The sequence below is a fragment of the Vicugna pacos genome, chromosome 17, assembly GCF_048564905.1.
Source record: "Vicugna pacos chromosome 17, VicPac4, whole genome shotgun sequence".
Taxonomy (NCBI): Eukaryota; Metazoa; Chordata; class Mammalia; order Artiodactyla; family Camelidae; genus Vicugna; species Vicugna pacos.
Window position 1 is genome coordinate 50,567,543 of NC_133003.1, and position 13,926 is coordinate 50,581,468.

The window sequence follows — 13,926 nt, forward strand, 5'->3', positions numbered from 1 at the left end:
AGAAAATTTGTAAGGCATAAAATTTATAAAGCAAGAAAAGAAGATTTTCCTACTACTTTCCCACTTATTTCCTTTCAGTGTTTGTTTTATGTATATTTTTAAATCTTATTGAATATATATAAATGCCCCTTGCTATCGTCACTTAGCATTGTAAACACTTCCTCATGTCATTAAAAAGGATGCCTAAAAAGCATTTTTAACGGCTCTGGTCTATGCCTTCCCATATGATGAGACGTGATTTACTGAGACAATCCCCTAGTGTCAGACATTAACATTGCTTCCAGTTTCTTACAACTATAAATTATGTTGCAGAGAACATCCTTGTGACTGCAGTTTTGTCAGTATTTCAGACTGTTTCCTAAGATAGATCGCTGGAAGTAGGTCAGAGGATAAGAACATTTAAAACATTCTAGAAACAGATTGTTAAACTGCTTTCTAGAAAAATTATACCAGTTTTCATTCTCAACCAGTAAAATAGTTTTTTCATCACCTCATCCTCACCAGCATTGAGCATTGTGATTTTCTTTAATCTTTGCAGATTAGCCATTTAAACTGTGTAGCATTCCAGGAAACCAGAAGTTAAGTGTGAAAGTCCACCTGCATGTGACTAACTTAAGGCATGTTTGCAATTTCTCTGGCTTCTTCCTGCTGCCCAGCATGTGCCCAGACTGCCTTCCTTGCTATCCACTCAGCATTGCTTTAAGGAATGCAAAAATACTTCCGAAATAAATAGCCTTAAACCAAGCACAGGTGCCTTTTGAATTTTCCGTACCTTTGTTTCCCCTCCATGGTAGTTGGCTTATTAACTGGTGAAAGTCACTTATAAAACTGAGCTGGTCGACCACAGTTACCAGTGGGCCTCAAAACAGATGGCTGATCTAAACTATGATTTTGAAAGGATGGATTCTGGTCCACCATTCTGAACCCTGAGAACGAGTCTTGGGTTGTTGTTGACCATCCCCCGGAGCCATCAGTCTGACTGAATTTCTGAGTCCCTCGAGGAAGGATACTGAAATAAGACAGAGATCAGAACCTTTGCTTTGTGACCGTCCCAGCAGGGCTTCTCTTAGTTCACTGTGCTCGTTGAGGACTCACTGAAATACACATCCCTCATCTCACCCGCCAAAAAGGAGGCATCTTCATTTGGTTGCCACTCTGGGGATCCCATTTCCTCCCCACCACTAACCAGATCTCTGACCTAAGATGAATCACTTCTCTGGATTTCAGTTTTAGTATCTGTAAAACACAATAATTTTGGCTAAAGATTTTAGAGAGCCTTCCTGTAAAATTGGGTGGTTCTATAAGACTTTATAGGGGATGTAACTGAAGTGTGTGAAAACTCTTTCTGAGAATGTAGAATTGTCTCCGCTGTGTTCCAGAATATTAATAAGGCCTTTGCCTCTTGGAGAACTAGTACAAAATATTCTGTGATGTTATACAATTAGAAATAACTTACAAGTCACTTTTACGTGGGGTTAACTCAGGCTGTAAGTGAATTTTAGGACGTGCTGTTATTTATGCTTAATTATTCATTAAAGGAAAGCCAGGACAATGAGCAGCTATTGCTTATCCTTTTCAGACAGCAACATAGGCAGTTCTTATGGGATTCACCTCCAAAGCTTCCTCTGGTGCTGCTGTCAAAAATGAATTATTAGTCAGACCCACTCTGACATTTCTTAGTCTCATTACTGCAGGAAACCAGGCTCATGTAATTACTTCGTCTTTTAAAGAAAGTTGACACTCTGTTTATCAAAAACTGAATTTGCACAATTAAATTTCTGAAGTTTCCTGTATTTTGAGGATCCGAGGCTACTCCCAAACAAAACTGCTTTTAGGGATTTCAGGAGAGACCTCCTGTGAAATGGTCATCAGAAACACACCATGATCTCCTGTTTCCATGCAGGGCTGGGGTGTCAGACACATCACGTTTGTGGACAATGCCAAGATCTCCTATTCCAACCCTGTGAGGCAGCCTCTCTATGAATTTGAAGATTGCCTGGCAGGTGGTAAGCCCAAGGCCGTGGCGGCAGCAGACCGGCTCCAGAAAATATTCCCCGGAGTGGTACGTTGATGCCCTTTGCGGACGTCAGAGATTTTCACCTGAATCTTTCAGTGTTCAAGTTGGGGGGATGAGGCCCTGTGGTATTGGTGAAAGAGAGTCAGACACTGTCACTTGCTACCAGCCTTTATCATGTGGCTGAGCCTTTATGTCCTCATCTCAGAGACAGGGATTAAAAGAACAAAACAAAACGCTCATATATTATTGTGAAAATAAAATGAAGAATATATGAAAAAATGTTTCCAAGTTGCAGAGCATTATGTGAGTTTGAGCTGAGCCGTGGGGGGGGGCATGCCGTCTTCCACAGGGGTCTCTGGTGGCACAGACGTAGGGTGCTGTTTTTCTTCATCACCAGAGTACGTGGCAGGTAGTACAGGTTTATGAAATCAAGCTGAATGTAAGTCTGCAGGAGAAAGATCCGGCCAAATGTTTTCACTCTAGTTGCTCCTTGTCTTTGATTTGCATCATTTACTTTCAGAACACCAGATAGGAAGAGGCAAGTCGTTCCGCTCATTGGATTCAAAATCTTGCCAGAGTTTTTGAGGTCATCCAGCAAAAGAGAGTCTGCATCTTGCATGCTTAGTCAGTTTATCTGACAGAGGTTAGAAGGTGTCTCCGAAGCATCTGCTTGTACTTAAAGTGCCACAAGAGGCTCTCAGCTCTGGCTAAGAAAACGCCTGCTTCCTCAAAGTTTCTCTGTTTAGTCACTCAGCATTAGATTCATTCATTTTAACAGTCTTTGCTTTAAAAGCAACTTTGACAGCTTTGTCCCTTTCACCAGTGTTCCTGAGGAATGGCGTTTGCTGGGTTTGGTTTAATAGTATTGGCTGAGCACCTGTTATGTGCCCTGTGAGGTGCTGAATGTCAAAAGAGGAAAGAGTAAGTTCCAACCCGTCACTGAGGAGGCGTGTTAGTTAGGTTTCTGCTGGGACTGTTGCACATCACACACCCCAGCATCTCGGGGGCTTACAGTCATAAACAGCTATTTCACACGCACAGGTCTGCGCGTTAACTGCAGCTGAGCTGCTGGGCTCGGCTGGACTCGGGCTTCAAGTCAAGTTCTGGTCTGCTCTGTGTGTCATTATTTCCCAACATAGGCTCAGGGAGCAACACTCATCTGGTCCTGCTCTTCTTAGGGTAGAAGGTGGAAGTGAAAAGGAGTTGGTAAGACTTAACCATACTTATACCTCTTAAAGTCAGCTCAGTAATGACACTGGGTGGCGTCCTCACGAGCATTGCCAGAGCAAGTCACACGACCAGGCCCTGGGTCAGTGGGGTTGGTCGGTGTACCCCACCCTCCTAATGGGATGGCCTGCAAAGTCATGTGGCAAAGGGCATGGGCATGTGATTCTACTAGAGGGAGGCAGTGCCTAGGCAGGAAGAGTAATCCAGTCTATCACCAGAGAGTATTGTGAACTCCTCCCGGGGCCCAGACAGACCTGACTTTGAATCTGAGCTCTGCCACTTAGTAGTTGCCTGAAATTGTTGCTTGCCCAGATCCTAGCCGTGGTCTGTGACTCAGTGCATCTCCCCCTGTTTATTTGTTCAGTTATTCTTTTACTCACTCATTCCTCTCATATTTATTTAAGGCCTACTATGCGCTAGGGACTGGGAAGCAGTGCAGACAGTGTTCCCCCTCCCCCACATGGGGCTTAGAGTCTAGTGGGGGGAATGGTCAGTAACAACTAATTTCTTGAACAATGACAGTTGTAATAAGTGCTCAAAGCAGGAGCTCAGTTGCCATGAGGATGCTTATCGGGCAGGCCTGACCTGGACCAGACTTCCTTGAAGAAGCTAAGTCCTGAAGTTCAGTTAGGGGTTCGCTAGACCAAGGGTGGCAGAACTGTCTGTGCAGATGCCCGAGGTAGCAAGCAGCTTGGCGCTTCTGTGAACTGAGAGAAAAGCAGGCTGGCTGAAGCACGGAGGTCGAGAAAGCCAGCTGCGAAGCTAGGGCACAAGCAAGGGCCGGGTCGTGCTGGGCCTTAGAGATCAAGTTCAATTTTTCTTGGAGACATCGGCCCACCAGATCAAGCCTCTCCCTCAGCACTTGCATCATGTTCCGCCATTTTCCCTATTGGATTATTCAGCCCTTACCGCCAGGAGCCAGGTCTTTTGCTTGCACTTTTATCCTTCATGCCTTACAAGCCGTAGTAGATGATACACAGAACCCAGCTAAGTACTTGTGGAATTCATCAAATTCGTGGAAAGTACTTGTGAAACAGTTTCACTTAGATTAGCCAGGCTTATGCGATTTTCTTTGTATGTTCAATTAGTATAGTTTTCTCATTCAACAAATATTTATTCATCACCTTCCTTACACTGAGCCATGGACGGAAGGCTGGTCCTCAGTGAGCAAGACATGAATAGAACTGCTCTGCTACAAACACTGCCTGATCCTGGGGTTGAACTGATTGAATAGGAAAAAAATGACCTTTAATAAATCAAGTAACTATTTGAGGTCACCATTTTTTTTCTAAAGGGAAGACAATCAAATGGAGGATTATGGAGCCACACAAGAGATTTTAAAAGCCTGCTCTGGACATCTGCATCCAGCCCTGTTGAGTAACTGATATTGGACCGTAAACAATTATGCACCTGGGTAAATTGTGTAAAATGACTCTTCAGACGATGAACAATTGGCAGTGGAAGGCTGTGGTCTCAGACAAAAGGGAAGGAATGTTTGTCCCAGTTGATTGAACGAAGGCACTTTTTAGTCCATGCCAGAGCCCTTGGGGAGCCTGAGGAGGTAATGTTGGTCTTGATGAGGAAAGCGAGACCAGTGTTCAGAGCAGTTGCAGTGGCTGTAATTTGCAGGACAGAGCATCAGACATGGAAGAGCTGGCGGAGAAGGAGTTCCCAAAACCTGTCTAGATGGCACCTTGAGTCTTTGACCAAATACCAAGCTATTGATTCCCAGAGTATGACTTTGTCATCTGGGCAAAAAGCACCGTGATTCTACTGTGAGATTAGGTTCCAGAGCTCCCAGAGGCTGGGGGACATTGGGGTCCCAACTATCTGGAGGGGAGAAACCCCGCTGACTGCTCTGAGCCCTTAGGTAACATCCCAGGAAGGCCATAGAGCCAAACATAAAGGCTGCAACTGGAAAGCTTCTAGGAGAAAGCAGCCTAGTGACCTCATGATGATAAAGATTCTTAGGACCCTGGAAATGCTGATCATAAGTGAAAAAATGGTTAAATTGGGCTTCATCAAAATTTAAAACTTCTGCTTCTCCAAGGATGCTGGTAAGAAAATGAAAAAACTAGCCGAAACGGAAGCTACTCACACTACAGATATTTGGCAAAGAGCTTGTATCCAGGATACATAAACAGCTCCTGCCATTCAATAATAAGACAGATAAACCACTTTTTAAAAATTGAAGTATACAATGTCGTGTTAGTTTCAGGTGTATAGCAAAGTGAAAAAAATATATATATATATATTCATACTCTTTTTCAGGTTCTTTTCCTTTACATGTTATTACAAGATATTGAATATAGTTCCCTGTGCTATACAGTAGGCCCTGGCTGTTCATCTGTTTTTGTATGCATTAGAGTGTATGTGTTAATCCAGAACTCCTAATTTACCCCTCCCCTGTCCCCCCACAACCCCACTTTCCCCTTTGGAAACCATGTTGTTTTCTATGTCTGTGAGTCTATTTCTGTTTTATAAATAGGTTCATTTGTATCATTTTTTAAAGATTTCACATATAAGTGATATCTTACAAGATGTGATGTTTGTCTTTGACTTGCTTTGCTTAATGTAATAATCTCTAGGTCCATCCATGTTGCTGCAAATGGCATTATTTCATTCTTTTTTACGATTGAGTAGTATTCTATTGTATAAATAAATATACCACAGCTTCCTTATCCAGTCATCTGTTGATGGACATTCAGGCTGCTTATGTGCTTGGCTACTGTACATAGTGCTGCTGTGAACACTTGGGCGCATGTGTCTTTTCAAATTAGACTTTTCTCTAGATGTATGCCCAGGAGTAGGATTGCTGGATCATATGGAAATTCTATTTTTAGTTTTTTAAGGAAGACAAACCTTTTTTTAAAGGAGCCAAAGACTTGGACAGGCACTACTTTTGTAGTAAAGGTCTGTAAGTGGCTAGTGAGCACATAGAATGCCCAACACCAGCCATCATTGGGGAAATATGAATTAGAGCCACAAAGACGTATAACTACACACGCACTAAAATATCTAAAATTAAAGGACTGACAATGCTAAATGTTGTCAGGCTGTGGGGCAACCAGAACTCTCATCCTCTGGGGGTGGGAGTAGTGGGGATTGACTGGGAAGGGGTACAAGACCATGGTCTGGGGTAGTGGTCTGTACCTTGAGAGGCATACACACTGGTTAATTTGCAGTTTGTCAAAACACAGTGCACTAGACCCTTGAGATGTGTGTGCTTCACTTTGTAAATTACACCTCACCCTGGCTACACACTGGATCACCTGGAGAGTTTTCGAAACTGTTGATATCTGGGCCCAGTTTAACTGGTCTGAGGGAAAGCCTGGGCACTAGGAATTTAAAAAACTCCCTAGGTAGTTCTAACGTGCAGCCAGGGTTGAGAACTTTAAAAAATTCCCTGGGTAGTTCTAACGTGCAGCCAGGGTTGAGAACTTTAAAAAATTCCCTGGGTAGTTCTAACGTGCAGCCAGGGTTGAGAACTTTAAAAAATTCCCTGGGTAGTTCTAAAGTGCGGCCAGGGTTGAGAACTACCATGGTGAAACTGGCTGAATCCTAGCCTCAGACTTCTGGGCCTAAATTTGGTGAGCCAAGAGCCAGTCCTCCGTGAGCTTACTGGCTGGAGATTTAGGAAGCAGAGATTCGTTTGGGTTAGCCAAGTAGATGTGGGTGAGGATCTGAATTATTCAAAAGGTCAGCATTAGTATTGAGTAACTATGCTTTAACCTTGGTGTCATTAAAATACCCAGGTAATAGCTTTTTGGATCAAGCAACCATCATTTAAAATGTTTTGTCAATTGTGAGAAGACAGTGAGGTATTATTGCTACTGTTTCTTCCTGTCTATGACAGTATTCGGTGCACGGTCCTTCCTGAGCGGATGGGTGGACTACTGAGGCCCCGGGAGTTGTCTCTGCGGTGTTCTCGTTGTTAAACTGGCCTTGTTTCGAACCTCTCTTCTTTCTGAAGTCCTTTCTGCCTGGCGTCCTTTCTGCTTTGCTTGCTTTTTTCCCCCTTTCATTCTTTTTGAAATTTTCCCTGTTGTTACTACTGTGCCTTCCTTGAATTTCAGATGTTAGGTTTCAAGTTGAAGAAAATAGCTACAATCTACAAAATAGATTCTCCTTTGTGAAAGGACCCACTTCCTCTGTCCCTGAGCTGTTTTTCCAGTAGGTGAGAAAGCTCATGTTCTGACACACTTCCCCATGGCCAGTGCTGTGCAGGGGGTTAAGGGTGCAGCTTGTGATTCTAGAACACTTTCTTTTCTGTGGAAAGGTAATTCCCTTGGCTTCATCGGCGCCCATATGTGACTCACCGTTCATCTGCCAAGGCACTGTGGGGCCAGCAGGGGACAAATGGAAATTACAGAGCTGTCCCAAAGCCCCTGTGAAAAATCCCAAGGCTCCACACTTGAGAGAATCCAGGCTGCTGGGCGTCCTGGCTTTTGGATGGAAGATGAAGCTTCACTCAGTCCCACACTCCACCATCGCCCACCCCCACCCCTGCCTCCTAGTCAGATACCCACACTCTCCCAAGTGGATTTTCTGGTTAAAGTTAGCAAGTAGTTTTTCGGTTTTGAGGGGGAAGGGTTTGGGGTTCTGTCTGTTTGTTTTTAATGCATATACCACTAAGAAGATTAAGGCAAGACTGCCAGTCATTCCAACCTTATGTGAATTTATTAGTCCAAGTTATTTTTGTTCTGACATCCATTTGGAGGTGTTCTACTCCAAGGACGTGGAGGGGAGGGCAGTTTGGGAACAAGTGGGGACAGACAGTTGCACGGAGGGACTTGGGCAGGTAGAGGGCATTTTGATGAAAGAGCCAAAGGGACACAGGTTTCTCCAGGGTTTGCCTTGTCTTGTGTGGGAAGTGCCCCCCACCTACTTTGGAACTAGGATGCGTATATCTATCTGCTGCTCTGTCCATCCTCAGGGACCGTGGGTGACAGGACAGGGGGTTCTCGGTTGCAGAGGTGAAGAAGGCAGGGGCATGTGCAGCAAAAGGATAAAGCAGCGTGGCCGTGGGAGGACTTCAGGCTGTAAGTGGCCAGCGTACATGTCTGTGGCGACAAGGAGGCACAGGCTGAGGTGCCGCCCGTCCCTTTGCCTCAGACACCCCTCCATATGGCTGTTTCCCTAGAACACCAGTGGGTTCAACATGAGCATCCCCATGCCGGGCCATCCGGTGAACTTCTCCAGCGTCACCCTGGAGCAGGCCCGCAGGGATGTGCAGCAGCTGGAGCAGCTCATCGAAGGCCACGACGTCGTGTTCCTGTTGATGGACACCAGGGAGAGCCGGTGGCTGCCTGCCGTCATCGCTGCAAGCAAGAGAAAGGTGGGGTGTGGGTCCTTGTCTCTGGCGGTGATTTGGGGAGAGTGTCCCCGTTCTGCCCTCCCTCTCGAGAAGAGATGTGCTTTGTGTGACCTTGTGACACGGTGCCATGGGGACTCCGCTGCAGACCGTCTGCCTCACACACCATCATCCAACATAGTACTCACCCTTCACTGTTTAATTTTCATAACCACCTTCTGGAGTACTTTACAGTAGAAGGGCACTCACATTAATGTGTCAGCTCCAAGGGGACAGAGATTTTTGTCTCATTCACTACTGTTTGGTCAGTGACAACTTCAAGGGCCAACAGAATTGACTGGTGAAATTGATTACAGTACGTTCGCATGATGGGATAGTGCGCAGCCATTCCCAGCTATGTTCTCAAAGAATTTTGATAACATGGACAATACCACATTATGTTAAATAAGCAGGATATTGTATATATTTTATAGCAATTATGTTTGTATATATTAAGATATCTCTGTCTGCCTAACTAAGTACGGGGCTGGCAGGAAGAAGGGAGAAAGGGGGAAGGGAAAGGGAGGGAAAGGCAGAAAACGACAGGGAGAGACGCCTCAGACTATGAGTAGCAATTGTTTGAGCTGTGAGCTTGTGAGTAGCTTGTGTTTTGTGGATGGTTTTCCTTTATTTTTCCAACTTGCTGTATAAACAGGAATTTAGGAGAACACATTAAATTACAACTAAGAGAAGTTCTTTTGGTATAAATTTTAAAAAGCTGTCCTTAAAAACCTATGTGTTAAGAAAAAAAAACCCATGTGAAGGGTGAGTTGTATAGTGTGCGATTTATATCTCAAGAAAGCTGTTATGGGAAGAAATCTCTGTAGACACGACAGACGGCAGCTAATGGTGGAGAAAATGGGTCTGAGAACTCTCGAGATGCGGTTTTGTACACCTGCCTCTTACCAGCTCAGTGACCTTGGGCAGGTTATAGAAATAACCCCCTTGACTTTGTCTCCTCATCGGTAAATAAAAAATATTGGCTGGAAGTTTTAAATGAAACTAAATGAGGTAACTTATGTTAACTACTTGCCAAGTCTTCTGCACAGAAGACCTCAGTATCGGGTAGCTCTTACCAACATTAGCTTCTAGGATCTAATCATGCTCACATGCAAGCACTTATATTTAAAGTGGACTAAATAGGAAGTTAGCCGCAGCTTAAAACATAAGTGTGTCCTAATTCTGATCTTTCATTCCTCAAAACTCACAGCTGGTCATCAATGCTGCTTTGGGATTTGACACATTTGTTGTCATGAGACACGGCCTGAAGAAACCTAAGCAGCAGGGCGCCGGGGACTTGTATCCCAGCCACCCCGTGGCACCTGCCGACCTGGGCTCGTCACTGTTTGCCAACATCCCTGGCTACAAACTTGGCTGCTATTTCTGCAACGATGTGGTGGCCCCGGGAGATGTAAGTGCATTTCTTTGTGGTTCCAAACCTTCCCTGCTGCCGTCTTGCCCACTTGGGCAGACAGACCCAGCTCTTTCCTTTATGACTATTTAAATATTGTCTTTTCACACAGAGAAGAATCCTCCAGTTTGGGGGGTGGCATCATCCCTCTGTTAGCCTTGATTGGCATCATCAGCTGTGTACAGCTGCTCCCTGTTCGCCAGTGTAAACGCAGCTACAAACCATTTGTATGGGAGGCTTAGCAAGGAGACTGGTCCTGGGCAGCACTCAGCACTGTGCACGTTATCTTTGTGAAGAGGGTATTAAGTGAGGAGTCTGAAGGCCCAGACTCCAGTCTGAGCTTGGACACTGCCTCATGGGGTAATTCCAAATAAATCTGTTGAGCTCTCTGTGCTTCTGCAGAATGGGCCTGGGGCCCATACGGATGTCAGATTTAGCAAGTCCAAATACAGGATTCCCAGGTAACTTTGAATTTCAGGTAAATAATGAATAATATTTTAGTATAAGTATATCCCATGCAATATTTGAGACCTGCTTATACTAAAAAGAATTTTTTTTGTTTATTTTAAATTAAATTTAAATGGGCGCCTTGTATTTTATTTGCAAACCCCAGTAGGGGAGGGAAGAATACATTCCCTCAGCGGTGCAAGGTGAGTCAAACGTGAAAGGAAGTTCTCTGAACAGCGAGCACTACCCTGGTTCTGTGGTCTTAATGCCGCGGGGCAAGCAGGGTCAGCAGGAGCGGCCTTTCACCAGAGCCAGTAGTCATTGCTGGTAAAACCGAGCAGCGGCGTTGAAGGCACCCTCCCCTGCATTTTCCCCTTCTTTTAAGGCTTCTTCCATAGTAACTCATGCCTCTTTCGGATGACTGGCTTTTATGCTCCCCAGGATAAAGAGAAAAAGGTAAATATCCTCTTAGGCGAAGCAAGGTAGCTTTATCTCCTTCATGGGTTAGAATACTCAGTTCACCCTGTTGTGTTCTTATCACCAACAAGTAGGGTTAAGGGTCAGTTGTAGTAAAGTCACATCTGTTCATAAGGCAGACATTTCAGAGTCAAAATTGTCTCTAATAACCCCTTAAATTTGCCCAGAGTTGGAGGATTAGAATTTCTTAGAGTGAACTAATGAAGGCTTCTCTTTGGAGCCATGTTGTAGCAAAAATACTTGCACTTAGGTGCTGGGATCACACTCAGGGTGACCAGACGCCTGGCTGTGCGAGGCACACGGGAACTGAAGCCGCAGGAGAAGCAGACCTTTGCTCCTGTCTCACAGGCACTTGGAGGCGTCAGCACGGTCACAATGTCCCCGCAGAATCGCTTGCTCTCTTCTAGTGTTGTTCCTCGCTGTGTCTCTGCCTCCCCACCCTCAAGCATAGGAGAGCTGAGGCAGTTAAAAGAACACACGAGGCAGCCCCCTGTGTAAGGCAGCGAGGCCTCATCCGATCTTTAATTTGTTTATAACTGCTAATCCTTTTTAGCATAGTACCTCATTTAGTTACCTAAACTGTGTATTTTGTTTTCCTCGGTACCAATGGTATTATGTGAGGCTGCGTGATCTTTGCCAGCAGTGAGCGTCTGGTTACATGCTACAGCCTGGTCGTGGAGGAGCTCCGGCTTCAGGCAGCTGCAGCCGAGAGCACTAGAACTAAGGGTGCCTGTCGGTGGCTGTTTCTCTCCAGTCAACCAGAGACCGGACCTTGGACCAGCAGTGCACTGTGAGCCGTCCGGGACTGGCCATGATTGCGGGAGCCCTGGCAGTGGAGTTGATGGTTTCTGTCTTGCAACATCCAGAAGGGTGAGTCTGCTGTTGAAAGACGGGAGTTTAAACAAAGCTTTTGTGTCTCCCTTGGCCTTTTCTCAGTCTGACTTTTCTGAGATGTGTGTTGTCCTTCCCATCCTCAGAAAAACAGAGATTTTTAAACACCTGGTCTGATTCTTTGGCCTGGAGAACTTGTCACGTGATCGTTGGGGCTCTGTCTCCACATCCTTCTGAAATTGAACTCTCTTAGAGTTAGTCGGTAACCGACGATAAGGGAGGATAAAAATTTTGGTCGGGTCCTTAGGACCTTCATGCTTTCATTCTGTGAGTAAGTTTGCTCTCCTTAGCCCTCGACATTTGTAAGGCAATACATGAGTGGCATGTGATAGAAACTGCACGCGGCTGTACGTAACAGAGGTTCGTCTTCAGTCGCTTCCCCAGATGGGTCGGGCTTTATTTCTCTCCTGCAGCAAGACACCCAGAGCAGGCAGTCCAGGGCCGGGCCAAGGGCTCCAGCATGCCATCAGGAGCTCTCGTTCCTTATCATTCATATTCAGCCGCTCTTAGCTTTCTTCCTTATGCTTGTCACCTTGTGGTCACAAGATGACTGCTCTCCCTCCACCACTGCTTCTGTGTTAAGTGAAGAGGAAAGGAATGACCGAAGGATAAAAGTTGTGCTCAGCTGAGGCTGCCCCCTTTTAAAGAGCTCTCCTGGAAGACTTACCCATTGATTCTAAAACTCCTATATCCCATGACTTTGCACTCTTAACTGCAAGGAAGACGGACAAATGTCGTTGCTTTGGCTGGACACGTTGCCTCTGAATAGAGCTGTGATGACACAGAGGCGGAGATGGATGCAGCAGGATAGGCAGCCAGCAGGGGCCGCACACTCACTTAGAAACATGTCCTATATTTTTTAAACTCCAGAAGATATAATTTTTATTGTTAGTAGTTGGTATTCATTTCGTTTTGCTAATATTTTCCTTTTTGTGACTTTTCATCTCTCTCTGTATCCTCGAGCTTCCAGCCGAGGGCATTTTCCTTCGGCCTGAAGAATGCTCTTTATTATTTCCTTTAGAAATGGTAGTGACAAAGATATTTCCATTCTTTTTTCTCTGAAACTGTCTTTGTTTTATCTTCAAGATTGAAAGACACTTTTGCTGTACATAGAATTCTAGAGTGGTGGTAGTTTTCGTTCAGCACGTTGAGAGTACAAACCTGTTGCCTCTGGCTGCTGTTGTCTTGACTGAGGAGTAAGGTGTGTCTATTGCTGCTCCTCTGATACAATTTGTTTTTCTCTCTCTTCCCTTACCCCTAGTCTTTGGGTTTCAGAGGTTGGACTATGATATACCTACTTCTGTATTTATTCTGATTATGCCTTCCAGTGCTTCCTGAATCCATAGTTTGATGTTTTTCACCCATTGTGGAAAATTCTCAGCCATTATGTCCCAGAATATTGTTTCTGCCTCTTCTTGCTTCTTTCCTTTCCAGTCTCCAGTTGCATGTTAGAATCAGCTTATGCCCTTCTCTGTCCCCACCCCCATCATTTTGTCTTTCCTTGCTTCAGTCTGGCTATTTGCTTCTGGCTTATCTTCCAGCTTCCTAATTCTTTCTTCTTCTGTGTCTAATACATGCTAAACCATCCACTGAGTTTTCCATTTCATTATTATATGTTTCAGTTCTAGAATATCCATCTGATCTGATTTTACACATATCCTGTTGTCAGCCGAAATTTTAATATTGGCTTTTTTTTCATTCTTTGAAAACATTTAATCATATTTTTCTTTTAAGTTCTTATCAGAAATATCCATTAGTGGGATCTCCTATGAGTGTTCCTATTGTCTATTTTTGTTGACTTTCCGTTATGTATTGTCTCCTCATATACCTGGTTTTTATTTTTTTTAAAACAAAACCTTTTTATTATGGAAAATTCAAGCATATATGAAAAAAGATACACACACAGTTTGTGTGTATTTATCAACCCTCTTGTATGCACCATCCACCTTCAACATTGTTGGATGTTGCACTAACACACAGCCAATCATTTATCTGTACTACTTCCATGTTTTTCCTTCTCCCACTGGCTTATTTTAAAGCAAGTCCAAGACATAGCATTATATTCGTGTAAATGTATCTTTTTAGTATGTAGCACTACTATTT

At 44.4% G+C, this 13,926-nt stretch overlaps 1 protein-coding gene across 4 annotated transcripts in view; it reads left to right on the forward strand.

The window, feature by feature from the left end:
- ATG7 (autophagy related 7) overlaps nucleotides 1-13,926 on the forward strand; it is a 215,908-nt gene that overhangs the window by 50,250 nt on the left and 151,732 nt on the right. For all 4 annotated transcript variants that reach the window (XM_031686218.2, XM_031686219.2, XM_072941857.1 and 1 more), the window contains exons 12-15: nucleotides 1,904-2,062; nucleotides 8,388-8,582; nucleotides 9,808-10,008; nucleotides 11,687-11,802. In XM_031686218.2, the coding sequence (XP_031542078.2) occupies nucleotides 1,904-2,062; nucleotides 8,388-8,582; nucleotides 9,808-10,008; nucleotides 11,687-11,802 (671 nt within the window). The remainder of the gene's footprint in view (nucleotides 1-1,903; nucleotides 2,063-8,387; nucleotides 8,583-9,807; nucleotides 10,009-11,686; nucleotides 11,803-13,926) is intronic.